Source organism: Leuciscus leuciscus (genome assembly GCF_965113295.1).
Source record: "Leuciscus leuciscus genome assembly, chromosome: 10".
Lineage (NCBI taxonomy): Eukaryota > Metazoa > Chordata > Actinopteri > Cypriniformes > Leuciscidae > Leuciscus > Leuciscus leuciscus.
In genome coordinates this window covers 9,963,612-9,988,751 of record NC_138734.1, presented here as the reverse complement: position 1 = coordinate 9,988,751, position 25,140 = coordinate 9,963,612, and the positions used below count along the sequence as shown (strand labels likewise).

The following is a 25,140-nucleotide window of genomic DNA, read 5'->3' as shown; positions in this document are numbered from 1 at the left end:
ACTTCAGCATATGATATATAGCTGAATTATCTAATTATTAATTTATTTATTTCATAAATGGGGTGTGTTTGCAAAACGCAGCTTCTCATTTCCCGTGGGCTGTGTCGGACAGTTATTTGTCACCACTTTTTGCCAGGGTTGATATTATGTCCCAGCACGGATGTACCAATACAAATAAATTAAACATTTCCAGTTAACTAGCAAAGTATTCGTTTCGTTCGTTTGTTAAATAAGAAGCAATCTAGCGCTGAAATGTGTTTTTTTTAATCAAGTGATCAAAGTGCTCGTTGCCGTTGCGATCAGTGGCGCTGATACAGTGTTCTCGTGGCTCGCGCACACACCGCAGCGGCCGCACATTCTTCACTCAGACGCGCGCTTCAGTCCGTTGAGGAGACTCTAGGCTACTCTATTCGTTCCGATGAAATCACAAAACAAAATTCATACAAATCTGTCCCTGCTTGATATACAACCGCTGATAAACATAATCGGTTTTGATGAAAAAGAAAAATATATACGAGTGCAGATTAGAACTCAGAACCTTTGACACGCTTGGCAAGTTCTGCCACTGGACCATTAAAGTACATACCGGTACGTGGAACAGTCGATCTATGTAGCCTATTTATTCACGTGAAAAAAACAACATATAGCCTAGTGGAGTTGATCTCATTAAATGTCTAAGTAAACCCAGTGTACTATTTAAATCGATTGCTGGACATTGTAATGTTATTCTACATTTGTCTGATTTATGATTTAGCATTGTATTAGCAGTAGCACGGGCACAAGGCTACATTGCGCATGCGTCGAACCGTGCGAACCGCGCGACGCACACACGCACCGAACCGAGACAAGCGAACCGAACGGTTCGGATGTTTTTTCATGTACCGTGCCACCCCTAATATATACACACACACACAAATATTTGATACACTGAACAATTTTGTAGGTTTTCCTACTTACAAAGCATGTAGAGGTCTGTAATTTTTATCATAGGTACACTTCAACTGTTAGAGACGGAATCTAAAACAAAAATCCAGAAAATCACATTATATGATTTTTAAATAAAAAATTTCCATTTTTTGCATGACATAAGTATTTGATCACCTACCAACCAGTAAGAATTCCGTCTCTCACAGACCTGTTAGTTTTTTCTTTAAGAAGCCCTCCTGTTCTCCACTCATTACCTGTATTAACTGCACCTGTTTGAACTCGTTACCTGTATAAAAGACACCTGTCCACACACTCAATCAAACAGACTCCAACCTCTCAACAATGGCCAAGACCAGAGAGCTGTGTAAGGACATCAGGGATAAAATTGTAGACCTGCACAAGGCTGGGTGGGGCTACAGGACAATAGACAAGCAGCTTGGTGAGAAGGCAACAACTGTTGGTGCAATTATTCGAAAATGGAAGAAGTTCAAGATGACGGTCAATCTCCCTCGGTCTGGGGCACCATGCTAGATCTCACCTCGTGGGGCATCAATGATCATGAGGAAGGTGAGGGATCAGCCCAGAACTACACGGCATGACCTGGTCAATGACCTGAAGAGAGCTGGGACCACAGTCTCAAAGAAAACCATTAGTAACACACTACGCTGTCATGGATTAAAATCCTGCAGCGCATGCAAGGTCCCCCTGCTCAAGCCAGCACATGTCCAGGCCCGTCTGAAGTTTGCCAATGACCATCTGGATGATCCAGAGGAGGAATGGGAGAAGGTCATGTGGTCTGATGAGACAAAAATAGAGCTTTTTGGTCTAAACTCCACTCACCGTGTTTGGAGGAAGAAGGATGAGTACAACCCCAAGAACACCATCCCAACCGTGAAGCATGGAGGTGGAAACATCATTCTTTGGGGATGCTTTTCTGCAAAGGGGACAGGACGACTGCACCGTATTGAGGGGAGGATGGATGGGGCCATGTATCACGAGATCTTGGCCAACAACCTCCTTCCCTCAGTAAGAGCACTGAAGATGGGTCGTGGCTGGGTCTTCCAGCATGACAACGACCCGAAACACACTGCCAGGGCAACTAAAGAGTGGCTCCGTAAGAGGCATCTCAAGGTCCTGGAGTGGCCTAGCCAGTCTTCAGACCTGAACCCAATAGAAAATCATTGGAGGGAGCTGAAAGTCCGTATTGCCTAGCGACAGCCCCGAAACCTGAAGGATCTGGTGAAGTTCTGTATGGAGGAGTGGGCCAAAATCCCTGCTGCAGTGTGTGTAAACCTGGTCAAGAACTACAGGAAAGGTATGATCTCTGTATTTGCAAACAAAGGTTTCTGTACCAAATATTAAGTTCTGCTTTTCTGATGTATTAAATACTTATGTCATGCAATAAAATGCAAATGAATTACTTAAAAATCATACAATGTGATTTTCTGGATTTTTGTTTTAGATTCCGTCACTCGCAGTTGAAGAGTACCTATGATAGAAATTACAGACATCTACATGCTTTGTAAGTGGGAAAACCTGCAAAATCGGCAGTGTATCAAATACTTGTTCTCCCCACTATATATATAGAACCGCTATCAAGGCATTTGTCGATCGGAAAGATGAATGAAGAACATACGTCACAACTCTGTTGCTCTGATTGGTTGTAGGTCTATCCAAATGAGTGCAGAGGCATTTTCTTTCCTGGTTTGGTTGAAACACGCCCCTTAATCACAGCCCAATGGAGCAGTATCAGACTCATATTCTGACTCATATCTGAGTATGACGACATCAGGCTACTATACAGTAACTGCATGTCAAACCTAAGCTCCTGAAAAATAACACCTTTGAATGCAAATCCCGTCAAATCGAAGCTTATGAGGGTATAATAAGCTGTGAGTGGTTTAGGGCACAATGTAAGCATAGATGTTAGTGAGTTCCCTGTAACTCAAGATTACACGAATGAACACAGCTGAGCAGCTGAGGACCTGTCTTCTTAATAGCCTTAATGTAAGACGGGATGTAAAAGCATGCTTTGAGCGGACTAAAACACAAAACAAGCTAAGAGGAACGGTGTTAAGCAAGTGAGGAAATTACTAAACAGGGTGCAGGTTGAAGATAACCACACCTGGCTAGACTGAAAAAAGGGGACTGAATTTCACTGCTTTCACAACATTATCGGCTCTAAGGACAGATTTGTTCTGGAAAAGCTTAAAGAGGATTTCCCTAAAGGATATGATCACCTTTAAAGAGCACCACAGCATCAGGCCCCTGGCCTCTGAATACCATCAGAACTCAGCGGCCTTGAACAATCTCCAACCATGCAGAGCACAAAACAGTTTCTCTCTCTTTCACACACACACACAAGCTTTCCATCTCTCTTTCTGCTGTCTCACACCAGGGGAATTAAACCAGACTTCGCTTTAAAACGGTGGAATTTGATAAGTCTGTGCTTCACAATAACACACTTGGGTGGCTGGCACACACTCACACACGGATACCAATTTCTTCTATGGCTTTGAGCCAAACAAACCATCATGACGGTAATAAAACCGTCATGCCTGTCTAGTGGCAATAACCCAGCTTCACCATTCAAACCATTCCAAAACTTCCTTAAATTAGTACTGGCACCAAAATATATATTTGAGTTAATAAACCACTCAAACAGGAAGTGGCACTAATATGAGACACATGTATCAGTGAGGCAGTGAGCAAAAGCAGCCTCTTATCGCTCAATGTCTTTTCTATTTTGGGTTGTTGATTGACTCCAGATGTGACTAGGGGACGCGGGGGGTTGGAGGACAGGGGATTTTGTTTCAATTTCTAGTCTGTGAAAGCACACACTTTCAAAGCCGCAGAAGAAATTTGATGCAGGCTGCTGGGTTTGCTTTGAGTTTATTTGTTAATTCCCTCAACCATCCATTCACACATCATTTCCGTTGTCATACAAACACTACTGTTCAAATGTTTGGGGTCAGTAAGATTTTTTTAAAGAAATGAATAATTTTATTCAGAAAGGATGCATTAAATTGATTCAAGAGTAAATATATTAATAATGTTTAACTTTCTATTCATCAAAGAATCCTGAAAAAAAGTATGACAGTTTCCACAAAAATATGAAGCAGCACAACTGTTTTCAACATCAATAATAATCAGAAATGTTTCTTGAGCAGCAAATTAGAATGATTTCTGAAGGATCACGTGACACTGAAGACTGTGGAAAATTCAGTTTTGATTACAGGAATAAATTACTTTTACAATATATTCACATAGAAAACAGATTTTTTGAATTACTGTAATATTGTGAAATATTTATATTTTTAAGCCTAAATTCAATCTGTTCAACAAATAAAGCAATTGTGTCGCTTCAGAAAATATTGGACTAAAATTCAAATGGATTAGTTTTACGATCTCTTTATGAACTTTTTGTTCATTCATGAACTTTTTCCATTAAAGTGTCAGTTGCGGAGGCTGTCAATGGAGGGCCCAGAAAGCTCTCAGATTTCATCAAAAAGATGTGTTCTGAAGATGAACAAAAGTCTTACGGGTTTGGAATGACATAAGGCTGAGTAATTAATTAACTAACCCATTAAAAGGAGTGGAAAGGCCTGAAAACTGACACCGAGGTTTCTTTATTTCTTCTCGATATGTGAGTAACATGCTGTGTTTTCGTGTGGTTTTGCTGTGTTTCAGAGAACTAAGATATGCTATCTTTTGCTTGAATATACTTCTGTGTCATCGCTTGTTTGTTCATTTGCATTATTATTATTATTATTATAAGCCTGGAACATCTAAACCTCCTCCACCACCCGTTTCAAGCATCGGCTCACAAAGTGTGTCCGAAAAGTGAGATAACATACTACTAATATGTTTTTATTATTTATTTATTTACTTTTGATTCCCTTTTAGTGATCGCTATAACATCTTAATCTTGTCACATTTGTAATATAATAGTTAATTGGACAAAAACTGTGTTCTATGGGGTTGCTAAAGCACTGCACAGTCAAGTCAAGTCATCTTCATTTATATAGTGCTTTTAACAATGTAGATTGTTCCAAAGCGGCTTTACAGTGATAAAAGGAAATTAAAGTAACAGAGATTGTTTTGGCTTTATAGCAGCTCTAGAATAAAGTTATTGTCCAGCTAAAGTTAGTTTTGATTTATTCACTTCCGTCGCAACGATCATTAGCGACTAATATTAGCGTAGACGCCATTCTTCTTATGATGTGACGAGTACATCAGGATTTATGGGGAGTGTTCCCGGTTCCGGCTGACCTAATCTATGCAGCCTAACATTGAATTATAAAAGTCTATAATGCGTTATGTGTATTCTAGGTCAAAGATATGTGTTTTTAGTCTAGCTTTGAACTGACAGAGTGTGTCTGTTTCCCGGACAATGTTAGGAAGACTGTTCCAAAGTTTTGGTGCTAAATAGGAGAAGGATCTACCGCCTGCAGTCGATTTTGATATTCTAGGTTTTATCAACTGCCCGGAATTTTGAGATCGCAATAGACATGAAGGACTGTAATGCGTTAAGAGCTCGCTCAAGTACTGCGGAGCTAAACCATTTAGTGCTTTGTAAGTAATCAGCAATATTTTTTAATTTATACGATGTTTAATGGGAGCCAATGCAGTGTTGACAGAACCGGACTAATATGGTCATACTTCCTGGTTCTGGTAAGAACTCGAGCTGTTGCGTTTTGGACCAGCTGTAATTTGTTTATTAAGCATGCAGGGCAACCACCCATAAAAGCATTACAATAATCTAGCCTTGGTTAATCTACAGTGGTTGCTAGGCTGTTATGGGTTGTTGTTAAGGTGTTTCTAGGTGGTTTCTAGGGATTTTCTGGTACCAAATTTAATGTAAATAATAAAGATTATGTGTTTAGAAAGCTGTCTTTGTGCATGTCAGATGTTTAAACTTTTGGTGCAGTTGTGATTTTGTGAGTTGCAGACAGAAAGCTTACAATCTTAAATGTCATTTAGCATTCTGATCTCCACAAGACAGAAATACTAATGAAGACGTGGACAGATAATCACAATTCTGCTCTCATTGGCACATGTCAATAGGTCAACATAATTGACAGTATAACAGCATCACAAGGGCCTGGCTTCAATCCCACTCGACTGAAGAGAACTGACGTTTGCATGTATATACGGCTGCCTCGGATTGAGTCTGACAGCGGAGCGTTCCGTTCCATGACTGATTGGGCTCAGGAGATCAAGAATACACTAGCAACTCCACCACGGAAAATATTTGGAAAATCTACTTCCTCCCTTTCTTATATTCCTTTGTTCAAAAATGTATGACACAAGGTGTTGCTAGATGGAACAATGAGAGCCCTTCAAATCTCTTTTTCTTACAGGTTGTGCTTTAAATCACACAAACACAAATCACTTATTAACAAAGGAAATCTTACAGGCCGAAGTGATGAAACACTAAGCTGAAGACAACATGAAAAAAGAATGTGAATGACTAAATAAAGTGGAAAGTTTCATTGACTTGCAGCTACATTCCATGTGGTTTCTCATTAACCAAAGCTGGCCCTGGATTAGTGGATGTCTGATTAAGCGGTGTGGAAAGTCAATCGCTGAAACAGAGAATGGACAGGAGCAGCGAGCCACACAATGTAAACAAAGATAATGGCTTCATTTCAAAACCTAGCCTGTCTGTCTACCGCCCACGTACCGCTGTCTTCAACATCGGAATCCTAACTGAAATGCAACCTCATAAATGACTGACTTTAAATGCTCAAGGCAGCAACTCACAAATAGAATACACAGGATACTTAACCCACAAATGATTTAAAGGAAGTATTTTGCTAAAATAATACTCTATAATGAGCCAAGAACAAAACATTAGTGAAAATAGTCTATTTTTAACATCATCTGGCACAAAATGAAACCAGTAAAAAAGACATTTGACCAACAGAAGATCTAAGGGCCAGATTTACTAAACAGGGCAACATAAGCGTGAGAGCGCAGTTCTGCACGTGATCTACTGACGACGCGCAAATTAAAAAACACAGACGCAGCTGGATCATTTACATAATGACCAATGCAATCTACCAAGAGCAGTGCAAATTAGCATCTGGTTTTAGGCGGTAAATAATGGCACAAACACCAGTAAATTGACTAGCGCAAACCTTAGTAAATCACCTTTCATGATTCATTTAAATACTCTCCTCCCATAAATTTTGCGTCTGAAAGGGAAACTCCAACAAATGCATATGCAATAAGGTCAGCCGCAAAAATAACCGCGTCTACGCCTTTTCAGCGCTAATTTTTCACTGCATTTCTTTAGTAAATCCTGACAGTAGTTTTTTAACGGCAAAAAAGAGTTTGCGCTGGTGCTAGCTTTTAGTAAATCTGGCCCTAAATCTCTTGGCTCAATACAAAATACAAACTTCAAAACTTTATATTATTATTTGTGAAAATTAATTTTTATTAAAAAGAGGACCCCTAAAGCATGACATACTGTATCCAGTTGTCCATATTTGTTTTTGCCAGGTCCAAAATAATTTCACATGCATTTGTGTAACTGTACATTTAAACCTTCATTTGATCTCCATTCAACCTCATTGCTGTCTAGGTGAAAGATAATAAAGATATCTCATTTGAGATTTTTTCTGTCCTGTGGGCTTCCTCTCAGTCTAAATCTTTCGAGTTTCATCCTTGCAAAGAGTGTCGTTGCAGCAAACTATGCATGACGACTGCAAAAAAAAAAAAAAAGAGATTAGATGTTTAAGATGAAGGAGAGGAAAATGAAATCAAATCCACTGAGGCAGCTAGTCTCAAAAGTGTTTTGTTCTCAATAAAACTAAAGTGTCTGACTGTGTGAGACCACACAAATGAGTTTATTCCAGCCATAAATCCATAAATTATGCATTTAAGAGGAAATGTATATTTTAAAGGTCCTTTTTTATTCTATTCAGCCCATTACTCACTGTCTGAAATGAAACAGACTTTGCTTTTCCCCGTATATGGAGATCAGAGTGAGAGAGCAGGGGTTGCTGTATACGAATGAACCTTAAGAGCTTCACTCGAGACAAAGACGTTAAGGAGCAGTTCTTCTGGAAAAACAACAACAAGGGTCGCGAAAACAAACCATTAGTCATTTTATCACACTTCCTTTATCTCCTGTAACTTCAAACATATTTAAAGGAACCCAAAATTAATGCTCCCTGTTGGGATCACTTACAAACACAAATGCATAAACACAGTTAGCCTCCATGTTGTCTACTGCCTATGTTGACACTGACAGCAGTCTTCCAAGACAACATCCTGATATCCAATCTCATAAGTGACCAATTAGACACTGCATAAGAAGCCATATCTTTTTTACTATGAACAAAGCATTTGGTAGACTCGACTCACAACCTGATTCCAATGGAGTTTGATAATGTAATATTCTAGTTAGCTTTAAATAGAGTATCCAGATCCTAAATTAGACTGAGCTGTATGTCAGACTTTATACTGGCACTGGAAGAAAGTATATTTATAATCGACTCTGCTATCTTTTTTACTTTTTTTTTTATCCTGATGAATTTTGGGATTGTTTGCAATGATGCAAGGGCTGGGCAATATTGCCTCCCCTCCAGCAACCTCTGACATGACACTACAGAAATGAGCAAATGACACTGATCCAAAAATCCAATCAATTCCCAAAGGACATAATCAGCTCCAACTCTACATTCTTGCTCAAGAAGCCATATACATCATAACAGAGAAAGAATCTCAACTTCCTTTTCATGACAATTCATTTTAAGTGTCACATTAAGCGTTGTTCTGCAAATTTTTGCAAGTGAAATTCATTAAATTTCAATAGGTAATTTCATTAGGAATCCACGCAACTGTGAATTTTGCATGAGGCAGAAAGATTTCTGGACGCAGATTTCACAACAGGTTCAATTGGGTTCAATATTTTCACTGCACTGACCAACAAGAATCTGCTTGGTTTGAAAGTGACTTCTGTGTGAGCTGTGCTTCATACATCGCTACACTACTGGCACTAGACGATGGACATTTTTGCCTGCAAAATTCTACTGATATGTCACTAATGTGAATGCACCATTAGAATTGTCAAAACAAGGTATCCTAAGAGGCAGCATAATCTGTAAAATGAGAGGTGGAGCTATCTGACATCATGACCAATTAAAAAAACCCGGATGGCTTGATTTAGTATTTGTCTGTAACCCAATGTAGTTACAAACTGTGTGCATCCCTGATGTATTATTCATGCCATGTAGTTAAAAATTTAAAGGTTTAAAAGAGCAGCTGGTAACTGTGTGATAACCACACACATCATTAAGGTCCCATTTTAGTGAGCTATTAAGTCTTTTGGATAATTCTCACATCTTTTTGGTTATGTTATAAGGCTTTATATATAAATGAGGCTGCATATTGCTGGAAGTGTTTCAACATTTAGAAAGTCAATAAGGCCCTAGGGCTTGACCTTGAACCTTTGGTGTTAAACTACAGTATAATGGTTTAAATTCCCAGAAATGCACATCATATTACTGGAATAGTATGTGATATCCACCGGACGTCACTTGCGAGATGTGACGAGTGACCACATACGTCAAACACGTTAACCATACCGTCTCTTCTGGATCTCACTGGTGTGTCTGCTCTAGGGCTGTCAAAATTGCTCAAAAATGACGTTCGAATATTCCCTCTAAAAAACACACGAATATTCGAACTATTCGAACATCTGGTTGCGCATTTTTTCAATGACGCGCATTACGTCAATAACAGGACAAATGAATACAAAGAGACATACATAACTTGTATAGGTAGTTAATTTAAGTTTAAACATATTTGACAATGTATTACCAACACAAAACCAAGTAAATAAACTAATGGCCAAGACCGCAGACCTCAGTCTCGCTCACTCGCAGGCACTCTCTCGCGCCCTCGCGCTCACGCTCTCTCTGCTCATAACGGTTTAAATGAACAACAATAAGCACATGTTGAGTGCTGATCAAGAGTTTTGTGCAAGCAATTTAAGGTCGCGACTCTTGCCCCAAATATAGCAGGCTTCATTCAGTGATTGAAACAAATGTATTAACATTAATTGAAGTTTTACAGTATAGAACCGACATTGAACGCTCCGAGCGAGCTGTGCTGTGGTAAACATTGAACTTTTCTGTTTAACTTTAAATAAAATGAGGCACACAATTCCGAGAAATGTGACAATAAAGAACTTTTACCCTGAGGTTCATAAAAAATAAAGTGCTATTAAAAAAGAAAAAGGCTACTTACATTATTGGTGCTTGTATTAAAAAAAGGAAAAACTGACTGCAATTTATTCCATTGTCTTTTAGTGCACTGTCAACTTTCAGCAGTGCGACTCGTGTGACCTGTCCCTCAAGCCTTGTTTATACTCGACGCGTCCGCACGAGCGCGAATCGCCCCCTATCGTTTCAAAGAATAGTACAACGGCGAGCGCGTCGAGTATAAACGCCTCGTCCGTTTGGGGAGGTGCGCGCGCAGTCTGCGGAACAAGGCTTCAGGCAGCGCGCGCGCCCACTCGCAAAGCAGACAGCCGCGCCTCTGCTTCCGCGGGCGTGTTTTTCCATATTCGAAATTCACATTCGAATATTAATTTTCACGTTCGAATTTCTGTTTTTTAAAACTATTCGAATATATATTCGAATTTAGAATATTCGTTGGCAGCCCTAGTCTGCTCTGAGTTCTAAAACACACAAACCCACAGAAACACGGGGCATGTACCATGAAGCTAGCTAAGAACAAACTCTGGGTTACAGGATTGTTTTCAATTAGTGGTCGACCGATAAATCGGCAAGGCCGATATATCGGCCGATATTTGGCACTTTTAAAATATCGGCATCGGCCGATAAGTTTTTCTGATTGGCCGCGGAAGCGGGACTTTTATTTTGACGGGCGGCGCTGAGAACACCAGTGCCTGAGAAGAGAACAGCACGTCTGATCACACAGCGCTCACTCACATTCTCCGTCTTTGTCTCTTCTGGATCTCACTGGTGTGTCTGCTCTGAGTTCTAAAACACACAAACCCACAGAAACACGGGGCATGTACCATGAAGCTAGCTAAGAACAAACTCTGGGTTACAGGATTGTTTTCAATTAGTGGTCGACCGATAAATCGGCAAGGCCGATATATCGGCCGATATTTGGCACTTTTAAAATATCGGCATCGGCCGATAAGTTTTTCTGATTGGCCGCGGAAGCGGGACTTTTATTTTGACGGGCGGCGCTGAGAACACCAGTGCCTGAGAAGAGAACAGCACGTCTGATCACACAGCGCTCACTCACATTCTCCGTCTTTATTAGTTTACAATCTCTGTCAGTCATATCTAATACTTTTTTAGACAGAACTGGTAAACAAAGAAATGGTATGCGAAAAAGTAAAGTGTTGCTTTTATATTATTTGTTACAGAAAAGGCAAACAATTAGGCTAAAATACTTTCTCATTTACTGTCAACATTCAGCAAATGCGCATCTACATAATTTAAACAAATCTCTGAATATCTAATAAACATTTAATTTCACAAACCTTGCAGATTTAATCGAATCCAGCAGTGATATCTTATGAAGTGTGTATGTGTAGCCTGATAAACGTGTTACAGCGAGTGACGGTCGGTCCGAGCGAAGTGAGTGAATGCAAACAGAAGATCAGCTTCACAGGAGACGCGATCGAAAAACTTGAAATCCTTCATTTTAAAATATGCTGTGCTATATCCAGTTGTCCACTGTGTCATATTCATATCGTTTTCACTGTGCGCTGTATGTAATATTAGCGTTACCTTGTCTTTATTTGAAAAAATATGATTACCAGTGTGCACAAAATTACCAGATTACTGAGTGCAATGTTACAGTGTTTACTTCCTTTTTATTCACATAGTCACATATTTTTAAACAATTACTTTATTTGTGAAAAATACTGTAATAGGATTGCAGATTCAAGAAGTTGCCATCTAAAGTATAAGCATGTTTATTTTAAAGATTTGTTTTCTAATTTATTTATAATTTATAAAATATTGATTAAAATTAATATAAAGTATATAATAAAAATATCGGCTTTATATCGGCCATCGGCCATATCCTGCTCTCTAAGATATCGGCATCGGCATCGGCCATCAAAAAACCAATATTTTTTATATACCACTATTTTCAATTTAACAAAACTAAACAAACCCAGTCAGGTTTTGTTAGTATCAACTTTGTCAACTCAGGCTTTGTCAACTCAACACTGCAAAAACATATTGTGAACATTTGATATTCTCCAGAGCACAAACAAAGATATGCACTGGATCGCTTGCCAAATATGTTTCGCCTGTTATGCTATTATTACAGAGAAAACTGATCCTAGACCTGTAGTTGTGGGCAGCTTTTCCCTGTAAAAGCAATCAGAAGCAACAGCATGCAGGGGAAGGCTAAGCAAATTCTTTTATTCTCCCAAAACCTGCACACATACCGCCAGCACCCGCACTTTCCCATCAAATATTGTCCCGCACTGCACTCAATTGCATTGGGTCCCGCAGGAGAGTAGGTTTCAACCATAAAGGTATTTATAGTATGCATACTCATTACTTACCAGCCGCCTTCTCTCCTCTTCCATGGTGTTCAGCAGCTGGGAAAACTCTTTGAAGGACTGAGCTGGAGGAGAAAAACAGAGTTATTAATACATTTGCATTCGCTGGTTAAAGTTCAGACTTATATAATAATACTAACTTGATTCATATGAGCATTGATTTATTGTCACAGCTACTTATATAAATGAATTAGCATTTAATAAGAATGCAGAATGAACAATGGCAATTTTACTATGAATTTAAATCAATATGGAACAGTTAAAAAAAGACCTTCCTCCACTTCTGGTCACCTAAAAGGTATGAAAGAGAAGTGTTCATTAATTTATCCATAACTAACAGAGCACTTATAGGCTTTTAGACGCTGCTGATATGTTTCAGGTACTAAAGCTTAAAGCGAAATTTAAATTAAAATTTTACATTTCATTTCACCTGACATCAGCTATGAATGCCATGTGACTAATCAATCTGGAGCTGCAGGACAATGACATAATGACAATTTCATGCTTTAAGTGTCTCCAAAAAAAAAGATCTGGCACTGGTAAAATATCTACTATAATATACTGAAATATTAACCATTTGAATGTTGCTTTCAAAAAAATAAATTCAATCAGAATATAAGGCTATCAATGAATGGCTGTCAATCGAGAATTTGATGTCCGACATCTACCAGCAGCGTCTAACAAGCAAACCTTGACCCGAGGGGAGCCGCTACATTGAAGGTAGTTCAATCCCAGGTAGAAGTGACATGTGACCTGGCAATTACTTTAATTCCCACAATCCCCACTAAGTCCTTGAGCAAAGCAAGCACTTAACCCAGAGGTTACAGCAGAGATACTGGGCCTACAATTAGTGTATTATTATACTTGGAATTAAAAAAAAAAATCTGTTAAATGACACATCTAACCTTGATCCTAATTTGCACATACATAACATTTACCATTACACTCAAGTGAAATGAAAAAGTTAAACCAATGGATGTTTGCAATTTTGGTTAGGATGAAAAAAAGATATGAGTGACGCAAGTTAGGTATAAACAACCAACCGGTTGTTATCGCAGAATAAACCCCGACAGGGTGATCAGGACCTTGACGTGAAGCCGTGTAATAACCATCTATAATGCCCTCAAGTCTGCAAGTTAAAGGAATATTTCACACAAAAATAAACATTCTAGAATAGAGTGCATTATGTTTATGTGCTAATCTAACTAATCAATAATGATCGATAATGGAAAAAATTAGGGCTGCCCCCTAATGGACGACTAATTGTTAGTCGACTAGAAGAGGCGTAGTCAAAACATGTTAGACAAAAATGTTATTAGTCGCAGAAAAAAAAAAAACTGGTGGTGAAGTCACGCAGTCATGAGGGATAGATTGTTAACGGCGGGTCCTTGTGGTAATTACAGTATGTCGGGCAAGAAATCCAAATATTTGCCTATGTAAGTAGTAGCAACTTTACATGGCTGCTCGCTCTAACCTAGATAAATGTGTGCTGCTATTCAAGTTTTTATGTGGAGTGCGGAAGCTGAAGTAGCATCTAACACGTTTACTGCATTACATGGAGGCGCCAGCGCGATCACTTGCATTTAACTTAAATACTCCGTCATTTTTGGTCTTATATCAAGAGTAGCCTAATACATCATTCAAAACTGACAAATTTTATTTGTGTGAACTCACTATAACAACTTAACGTTGTGCTTTTGTAAAATAAAGAAAAAACAGGATGCGCTTTCTGCCATCTCGGTCTCTGTGAACTTGAGCGCGTCAAAAAGTACATCTATGGAAAGCTTGAAATGTCTATTTTTAAATGAACCGATTCAAATGGAAAACAAATATTCTCAGATTGTGTTATAAAACGTGTATATAGGTGCATGCACTACTGCTGAGATGAAAGTCAGCTTCGCCAACTTCGTCACTGCAGCCGAAAACACAAAAAAACAGTAGTTTATAAACAAATTATTAAAATGATAGGACAGTGTGGAAGCTGAAGTATTGCTCGTTTTACTGCACGACATGGAGGCACCGGCGCGATCACTTGCATTTTTTCCTGACAACAGCGGAAACAACTTAAAATAGTACTGCGGTATTTTTGGTCATACAGATAACTGTACCTTTATTTGTGTAAACTCGCAATAGAAACTAAACATTCTGCCTTTGTAAAATGGCAAACTCGGTTTCTTTGAACTTGAGCACGTCAAAAAAAAAAAAAAAAAAAAAAAAAAAAAACTCTGTTTATACTTGCCTCACAGACATGAGAAATCTATCTATAGAAAGCTTGAAATGTCAAGTGATTGTCAACCAATTAAAGTGGGAAACAAATATTCTCTGATAAGATTATGTAATCCGTATGAAACGTGCATATAGGCGTCCACTACTGGAGATGACAAATCAGCATCGTCCACTTAAATCTCTGCAGCCGAAACACAGAAAACATTATTAATAAATTATAAAAATGTTCAGACAGTCTCCTTTCTGTTTTTTCACGACATATTCATAATCATTACTTTTGCTGGTGCACTGCAGCAAGCTTAATGTGCGCTTGAGTGCTGATTAGGCTATGTGTTATATATAGGCAATTAAAGGCTCATTATTATAATTTCTATGGCTTATTAATATACACGTGCAATTAGTCGACTAATTGCTTAAAGTAACAACTACTAGTAGACTAGAAAAGTTTTAGTCGAGGGCAGCCCTAAAAAAATCTAGTATTTATAATCTATTTATCGATTAATCAAGCCTACTCACAATGCACAGAAAACATCTGCCAGTCACGTCACTTTACAGCAGGGAACAACACATTTTCTATGGACAAAACGCATCTTCCCTGCTGCGGGAAAAGTACACACTAAACATCTTCAAACAAAAGCTTATAGTTGACTGAAGCTTGCACTGACATGTGCTTTGACGGATGCATGTGCCGCTTAACGTGCTAGATTTAGTTTTTTTGATGGCCGATTCCGATATCTTAGAGAGCAGCGTGGCCGATATAAAGACAATTTATTTATAACTCATATTTATTTGACATAATATTTCATAAATGAAAAAATAAATCTGTAAAGTAAACTTCTTGATTCTGAAATCCTATTACAGTATTTTTACACAAAGAAATTGTAAAAAAATTAATAAAATGATAAAGAGGAAGTAAACACTGCTACCAACAGTGCACTCAGTAATCTGTTAAGTTTGTGTGTGCTGGGAAATATATTTTTTCAAATAAAGACAAGGTGAAACTAATTTTACACACAACACACAGTGAAAATGGCATGAATATGACCAGTGGGCAACTGAATATACAGAAATTGAAATCATGGGTTTAAAGTTTGTCGATCGTGCGTTTCCAGTGACAGTTGAACTCTCCTGCTCACATTGAAAAATCATGTGGTTTGTGAAATGAAACGTTTATTAGATATTCCTAGATTAGTTTAAATTATATAAATGCACATTTGCTGAATGCTGACAGTAAATGAGAAAGTATTATAGTGTTTGCCTATTACTAATTATATTATTACTAGTAGTAAACACTATAATAATTTTTCGTATATAACTTAATTTTTTTTGTTTAAAAGTTCTAATAACGTATTAGACAGAGCTGTTAAACAGAGACCATAAACTAATGAAGATGGAGAATGGGCGTTCTCAGAGCTGTCAAAATAAAAGTCCTGCTTCCAACACATCAGCTAAAGAGAAAAATGACCACTAGTGAATAGCTTACATTTTGTGGTTGTATCCTTATCTGTAAATGTTACAAGGTGGTATATTATTATTCATATTCTTGACCTTATCTGCTGCTCTGGTTTATCACCATATAATTGTATTGTTTCTGACCTGTCTCTATCAGATCATTTTCTAGTCTCTTTCTGTGCTCAGTTGACAGTTTTTAAGTTAAAGACAGGCCATAGTATCACTTTTCGGAACATTAAGAACATTGATGTCTCTAATCTTGCTGATGAACTGGCCAGCTTCTCAAACAAAGTGAACTTCTCCACTCCTGACGCTTTGATTTCCCTTTACAACAGTGGACTAACTGAGATCTTGGATGTTTTTGCTCCTGTTAAAACTCGGACTGTTTCTTTTAATGTTTCTGCTCCATGGTTTACCCCTGATCTGCGTCTACTCAAAACTAAGGGACGGAGGCTTGAACGTTTATTTGCTAAATCTGGTTTAATGGTTCACAAAGTTATGTTGACTGATCATATGTACCATTATAAGGAAGCTCTGCTTAAAGCAAAATCAGATTATTATACTAATATAATTGGAGCCAGCGAAGGAAACTCTAGATCTCTTTTTTCTTTAGTAAAGAAGGTTTCCTGTCCAGCAGATGCCATGCCTTTAAGCCCGTGTTCTACAGAACAATGTAATAATTTTATGACCTTCTTTGAGTAAAAAATTAGTAAGATTCATCAGCAGTTGGCTATCAGTAATTTAGCTCTAAATCCTCTGAGTCTCTTAGTCCCACAAATGACTATACATTCTACTTTTAATTATTTTATCCTACCATCTACAGCAGAGATACGGGATTATATTCATAGATCTAAATCTTCCACTTGTCAGCTCGACCCAATGCCTACTTGCTTGGTTAAAGCCTGTGTATCGTCACTGTCCTCATTATTTACTCAAATTATTCATTCTTCGCTTGATACCGGGCATGTACCGTCCTTCATGAAAACCGCTGTCATTACTCCAATTCTTAAAAAAATAGGGGCTGATCCATTACATTTTGAAAACTATAGACCGATTTCTAACCTGCCATTTATTACTAAAATATTGGAAAAGTGTGTGAAAGCACAAATTCATGAACACCTGTTTAAGAATGCATTATATGAACGTTTCCAATCAGGATTTCGTTCTCATCATAGTACAGAGACGGCCTTGGTTAAAATAACTAATGACTTGTTAATAGCAGCTGATTCTGGTCTTCTAACTATACTAGTCCTACTTGATCTTAGTGCGGCATTTGACACTATCTCGCACAAGATACTTTTGGACAGGCTAGTATCTATAGGAGTCACGGGTACCCCCTTGTCCTGGTTTAGATCATACCTCACTGGTCGTAATCAACATGTCCAAATAAAAAATTATAAATCAAGGTCATTTAGAGTTAACTTTGGCGTTCCTCAGGGATCTGTTTTAGGGCCTCTTTTATTTATGATCTACTTACTTCCTCTTGGTTTTATTTTTAGGAAATACGGTATTAATTTTCATAGCTATGCTGATGACACCCAGTTGTATTTATCTTCTAAACCTTCTAGTTCTTCTCCTCGACCTGTTTTGAATGAATGTTTATCTGAAATTAAAGCTTGGCTTTCAGGTAATTTCCTCAAACTAAATAGTGACAAAACCGAAATGTTATTAGTAGGTACTAAATCAACTTTGGCTAAATCTGATTGTCCTTCTTTAGTTATTGATAATACTGAAATGTATCCTTCTCAACAGGTCAGGAGTCTGGGTGTTATCCTGGACAGCACACTCTCCTTTGAAGCACATGTAAATAACATTACACGCGCCGCATATTTTCATTTGCGTAATATTAGCCGTCTTCGTCCTTCTCTCACTAAGAGCAGCACAGCAATTCTAATTCATGCGTTGGTCACTTCACGAATTGATTACTGTAATGCTCTTCTCTCTGGTCTTCCTACAAAACTTCATCGTAAATTTCAACTGGTTCAAAACGCAGCGGCACGTGTCCTGTCTAGGACTTCTTTACGCGAGCACATCACTCCAACTCTTCAACAATTACATTGGCTTCCAGTTAAGTACCGTATTGATTTTAAAATTCTGCTTCTCACATTTAAGGCTTTACATAATTTGGCTCCTCCATATCTCATTGATCTTTTAAACATTTACACTCCTTCTCGTTCTCTGAGATCGTCTCACTCTATTTCTCTTGTGTCACCACGTATTCGCTTAACTACAATGGGAGCGAGAACTTTTAGTTTTGTGGCGCCTCGGTTGTGGAATTCGCTTCCCCCCAACATACGGAATTGTGACAGTTTTCAAATTTTTAAATCCAGTTTAAAAACTTATCTTTTTACTCAGGCTTATGGGTAAATTGCAGTATTTTTCTTTTTTTTTTCTTTGTGTGATGGATGTAATTATGCTGTAAATTTTATAATTTTATATTGTGATTATTTTACTGGTTGTTTGCTGTAAGGTGTCCTTGGGTGTTCAGAAAGGCGCCCTTAAATAAAATGTATTATTATTATTATTATTATTATTAAGGTCACGTGAGTATTTCCATTTTGAATAAAAGCTCATATTGACAGCAATGTTCTGACTTCAGTGAGTGTGACACGCATGCGCGTCAAACAGACAAAGCACAATAGAAAATGACCAGTTTAAATTTTAACCCCCTTTTTTTGCACATAATTGCACATAGCCAACATAGATACATTCAATATATATATATATTCAATACATTCATACAATAACAATTTTGTAAATAATATTATTTTTATATTATCTTATAATTATAATATATCTTAAATGCTTTGATTATTCAAATAATCGTTAATTGTAGCCCTATTTTTTGGGTGCTTTCTGTTCCTGTAGCGTGCTAAACAGCCAAAACATTGACCCCTTGTGAATATATGATATAAATGTATTTTTTAGTGAACTGTTTTTGAGCTTGAATTCCAAGACCACTGCATGTAGTGCTTCACAAAGACATCCGCATCCTTCAAAATAATACCTCATCCAAAGTTGGCACTACCCTCGGTCTCTTGCTGTGGCACAACGGCAGCTTGTGAATTCTCAGAACAGCTTTTGCGTGCCACTGATGGCTCCATTGTTTCATTTAAACAAGATGTGGATGAGAGACAGCTGCTGTCTCCCCTGGATGGATTTTACCTCCGTTTGTGCTTGGACACTTGGTCAACTTCAGCCTGCCAACTCTATAAACACAATTATCAAACCATCGGCGCAGATAGCCTGTCCACTCTATTTGTTTCCATTCACGCTTCCTGGCTTTTAGCAGCCACAGCTGAACGAAAGACTACCAAAAGACTCCAAAAACACCCATTAATGCCAGCCATGCACACAACACACTCAATATTAGGGCTGGGCAATATAATTTTTCTAGCTACTTTATGTCTAGCTTTTGTTGACTTTGTCTATATTCAATATTTATGTATTGTTTAAAATAGGGCTGTGCAATATGACGATATCGTATGGACGATATAAAAAGTCTATTGCTTCATATTATGCTATATCGTTTATATCGTGGTGTCGCAAAAAACATTGTTTATGACAAAACTTTTTCATCATTTGGATGACTGCAATCTTACATGCCAACCACGGGGATGCAGGCAGAAACGTGAATAACATGGCGAGTGAAGGGGAGACAAAGCCGGGAGGCTCCGAGCAGGAGAAGAACCAGCCGGGACAAACCAAGGAGCTCGTTCCTAAACGAGGGGCTACCTCTGCATGGACATGGTTTGGTTAACTTTCTATATGTTTGGTTGACTATTTATTTTGATAATGAACATGCTGCGATGTCAAGTTAGCAATGCTAGAACGTGTGCAGATGTGAGGCGTCGGCGCGATCACATGAATTTTTGTCCTTCCGAGGAACCTTACGCCGTAATTTATGGTCATACGGATTGAAGCAAAAAATGATTAAAAACTGTAAAGCTTTCGTAAAATACAGAAAACAAGCACGATGCCGTTTTCTGCCATCTCGGTTTCCTTTCCGTGAACTTTGGACGACCGTTGCATGAACCGAGGTCAGCAAAAATTTTCCTTTCAGTTTGTTAATATCTGTAATTATTTAAGTGAAATAGCCTATATTTTGTGTATAGGCCTATATATTAGTTTTATACATTTAGTTTTATTCTGTTTCCTCCGTTCACAGAAGCGCTTTAAGTGCGTGATGTGACGTTGTGTGACTCAATGTTCTACACTATCCTGCAATTTTCGCTGGTTTCAAAAAACTAAAAGTTGCATATTACCTGCTATTCATTTTCACTGAAATGTAGGCCTAATTGTTTAATATTTGGTGACATATACAGTACAGTATATCCTCGGGAAAACTAACGCCAGCGCGTTGCCATTGCGACTTACCTATGATGACTTGACAGCTGAGCACGGGCATTTCACTCACGTTGATATTGGCTATGCGTCAATATCACATTTGCACAGTATGTACTATTTGAATTCGTGAATGGTTGACTGCCAAATTAAAATATTTAACAGAGCAATAAAATAACGTTAATAACCAGTTAATGGCCATTTCAAATAAGTGTGTTTGTTCAGAACGATTAAATTTGATTTTGTTTCCGTTTCTGGTTATGTTCCAGTCAAAATTTCGTTCCTTTGTTTTTGTTCATTGAACAGATTCGGAACCCTGATTGCTGCTACATTTGGCATTTTATATATCAATATTTTATGTCTGGCCTGTCATCATTTGTTTTTGATACATTCATATTTTATATTTCTATATATATATAAAGCTTGCTTTAACTTCAATATTTAATGGCCCGTTAATGTTAATTAATGGCCTGGTTTCACAGACAATGCTTAGATTAAGCCAGGATTAGGCCTTAGTCCAATTAGGACATTTAAGTAGCTTTTATAACCATGCCTTAGAAGAAAAAAAAAAAAACATTACTGGGGTGCATCTTGAGACAAAACAAGTTGCCTTCAGATAAAACAGCTCAAACATGGCATTTAGTCTGGGACTGTGAAACTGGGGGAATGTGTTATTGGCGCGTTAAACTCAACTCAACTAGCCCTAAATTTAACACAGCATGAGTTGCAGTCTGAACACGGTTTTCCACCCCCTTTTGATTGACAGGATATAATCATGCGATTTTTGGCCAATAGATCAGTGCATATTTATATACATATATTACTGATCATTAGATGATATATGGATGATTTAATGATTCATAAATAAGTGTAAAAAATTATATAAACATAAAATTTGCCAAATAAATTTGTTGTAGAATTAGCTGTAAATAAAACCAAATGTGCATGTTAGACATTTTAGCAACGAAAGTGACCGGGCATTTATTTATCAGAAGTAGAGAGAGTAAGAAACTGAATGTGAAAAGATAAGAAGAAGAGAACAGGAAATGAGTGGGAGAGAGTGAGACAGATTTGATGTGGAAGATAAGGGTAGAGGCTGTGGATAAATGTCTCTATTGAACTATATGAGGTACTTAAGGCAGAATATAGCGGCTAAAAGGGGTTAGAGCATATGTATCATTCACAGGTTAATGGGGAGAATGACAGAAGTGATGAGTCATTCTGTGAAATGGGCTTTTGGCTCAGGACAAAAGAGATCTGACATACATACATTTGAGAAGGACTGATGAGAGAGGCAGACATGGAATCGCCCTCTCATTTAGAAACCCCAAATGCATTATCCATAAATTAAGACCAGTCGCACACGACACTGCTTCAAAAAAAAAAAGCTCTTGATATTGTTCTTTATTGCAATATTTCCTATGGAACAGGAAGTTTAGGCAGGACATATCGAAACGGGCAGGGCATTTAACAATCCAGAGAGCATTTGATTGGACAAAAATCTGTGTAGTACAAGATGAGTCATCAAAATGTTTGCACATTTTTAATGTGCATGTCTATATTTATACACTCTCTCACACACACACACACAATACTTTACGACATGGTTAGTTCAGGTTGTAAAAATATCATTGTGATGTGTGGCTCCCCAAAAGCTTAATATTTGATATTTGTGAACTTGTAAAAAAAAAAAAAAAAAAAAAAACATTTTGAAAAATATATTTCAAAACATTGTTGAAAAAAGAATGATTCAAGGTGTAAGGGAAAAATATTAATTTCTAGTTGATGGTTGCACTATTAAATGCTTATATCAATTTCACACAATCTCCTTCGGGGTTGGTCTACAAATTGACATCACGACTTAACAGTTCTGTTATGTGAGACAATGGGAAAGAGGGAGACTCAAAGATAAAAAAAGTGGAACGTAAAAAAGAAAGAAAGTATGGCCGGCAACAATCATTGGCTCATCGCGGTTGAAGTGAAACAGTCTTGTACTTATAGGACAATTAATATTTCTATAGCTACATCAATCTTTCAGTGAGATTGATTTCAGGATAACTGGTGTGGATTGTGAATGTCACAGCAGGAAGTCATGGAATGAAATCAATAGGAGGTCAGGTGACCCTGTCTGTACTCCCAGACAGACTGCTGATGCGACGCAGACCGGTTGGAGCTTCAAAGTAGATTGCAGCTCAGCTACATCAAGATTCTGGTCCCACAGCACACGAGGGGTCCGGTCAAGTCACTCCGAAAGCTCACTTTCATCGATGACCAGATTGATTCCAGAAGACAATTACATTTTTCTTCAGTAAGAGTAATCTTACCCTTTTAGGGATGGGACACTATGGGATCACAACAGAAATACCAGACACTTTGAAAACTTTCCATGAAGAGTGATAGATGAGAACTTTCTAGTGGTCAACTGATATGGGGTCTTCAATGATCCATGCCATAGCGAATGGCTGCTATAATACTGCTATATTACTGGGTATGATCCTTTAAAAAAATAATACTCTGAAAGTAGAAATCCTGCTTCAAAACTTGGTCTACACCGGACGTGACAGCTGTCGCGTCGCAAAAGTTTGAGACTGTCTACACAGCGACCATTGCAAATCCAGTCAGAAGTAGTGTGAGTGCTTGAAGTATGTTATACATAAAATAGGGCATCAGTTTAATGTCGGGAATTTGTCATGTCGCGTCGCGCCACATCTAGTGTAGACAGCATCACTGATTATAATGGGTTATAATGCGTCGGAGGAATAAGAGGCCCTCTACCGAGGGCTATCCAGAACCACCGCCAGGCATCACAGAGGAGTTCACCCAGCTGGTGGAGGACCGAATGGTAATGCGTTTTGGAAAGTGGACCGAGATTTCTTTTCTTTTCTTTCCTCTCTCCCCACTCTCGTCTGTCTCTCCTTATCCTTCCGTCTCCTTTTCTCTCGCCTCGTTTGTCCTTACCCCCAGGTGCAGTGGCCGCCGTGACTGTAGAGCGCAGTCTCGAGGGTTAGGGTTAGGGTCTTCATAATTATTTATGTGGCAAAATGATGTATAATAAGTGGTGTGACTGTATACCGTATCTCTTAAATGTCCGTCTAGTTTGAACTTGCCGCGCTAGCAATTGCTCTCTCCGTGGAAGCTTTGCGTTTAAAGACCTAATAAAAAAATTCAACTCAGATCAATATTTCTCAATTATTTTCAATTAATTGAAAATAATGCTTCGCGTCGGGGTCCTCTATTCTGAGATAACAACCGGGTGAATGTACATTATCCCTTACATAACATACCGCTGGATGGCGCGATGTACCAATCAGAATCAAGCAATTCCACAGAGCCATGTAATAATTAGATAGAAAAAGACTTCATTCATGATTAAGTAGTATCGTATTTAATGGAAACATTTTTTTTACCGTTAGTTACGTGAGGCAAAAAAGGATAAACTGAAATTCAAGGCACTGCAACACAACTTTTGCTCACGTATTTGAAAGCTGTATTAAGGGTAAACATCATATTATGCGACTTAAGTGACGACCTACTAGGTTCGTTCTACCTTAAGAACAAATGGTTCAACCGAATAAAGTACAGAGTTAGATACAATCTAGCTAGTAGTTACTAAGCCTCTAGTGTAGTGTTGTCCAAGTACCGGTACTTCAGTACCAAGTCGGTACTGAAAATGTGACGATACCAGCATTTCTGTAGTACCGGGTATATTCGGTACCCACTAATAGGCAGCTGCTTTAAGTCGCTTCCGTTTTTTTATCTAAGCGTGGGGCTCCAGACTAACTTTTTTACTTGGACCACTGTATGTAGCCGATATATACCACGATATAGTATATATATATATATATAGTGTCTGTGTATATTAAACTGCAAAAAGACTATTTAAATATTAACCCTGCATATTATGCTTGTCTCTTTGTGAATCAATGGCGCAGATGCACAGTTTCATTTACCTCACACACACACACACACACACACACACACACTGAAGCTTTTCAGTCTCTGCTGCCTCACGATATGATGACATAATGAAATTCCTCTCCAGAGCCGCTCTGAGAGTCACTTCATGAGCATTTTACCGTTTAATTTGAGAAAAAAACTATCGTCATATCATACACACACAGAAACTCAAAAGGTCTTCACGGCAACCCGTCAAAATAAAAGTTCGGTTTAACTTGAAGAAATTGACATAAATAATTCTATTAGGCTACTGTACAGTAGATTTAGCTACGTCTCCATGGGATTTTTTTAATAAGCAATATTTACGTTTAAACAGCATTTAATGCTTATATGTATTATTTACTTATGATTACCATCATAAATAAAGTCATTGAATTGAATTCAATATTTTTTTCAAATAGTTAAATAAAATAGAAAAATAGTTCCAACAGATTTTGCTGTGGTACCGAAATTGGTACAGAGAACCGTAAAATTTGAATGGTATCGGTACCGACTACTGGAATTTTGGTACCGTGACATCCCTACTCTAGTGTGGACTTTACATTCCAATTTAAGAAAGAACTTGGGAATGGCTGGTGCAACTCTACCTTGAAAAGGGTCTGAACGATTCACACAGTGTAAATATACTTTCCTTTGGGGTGATTGAAGCCTGGTTTATTGAA

The 25,140-nt window shown here is 38.0% G+C and overlaps 1 protein-coding gene across 8 annotated transcripts in view; it reads right to left on the bottom strand.

The window, feature by feature from the left end:
• The window catches only part of arhgap42b (Rho GTPase activating protein 42b), a 144,045-nt gene that overhangs the window by 79,622 nt on the left and 39,283 nt on the right, over positions 1–25,140 (bottom strand). For all 8 annotated transcript variants that reach the window (XM_082182897.1, XM_082182899.1, XM_082182898.1 and 5 more), the window contains exon 3: positions 12,503–12,564. In XM_082182897.1, the coding sequence (XP_082039023.1) occupies positions 12,503–12,564 (62 nt within the window). The remainder of the gene's footprint in view (positions 1–12,502; positions 12,565–25,140) is intronic.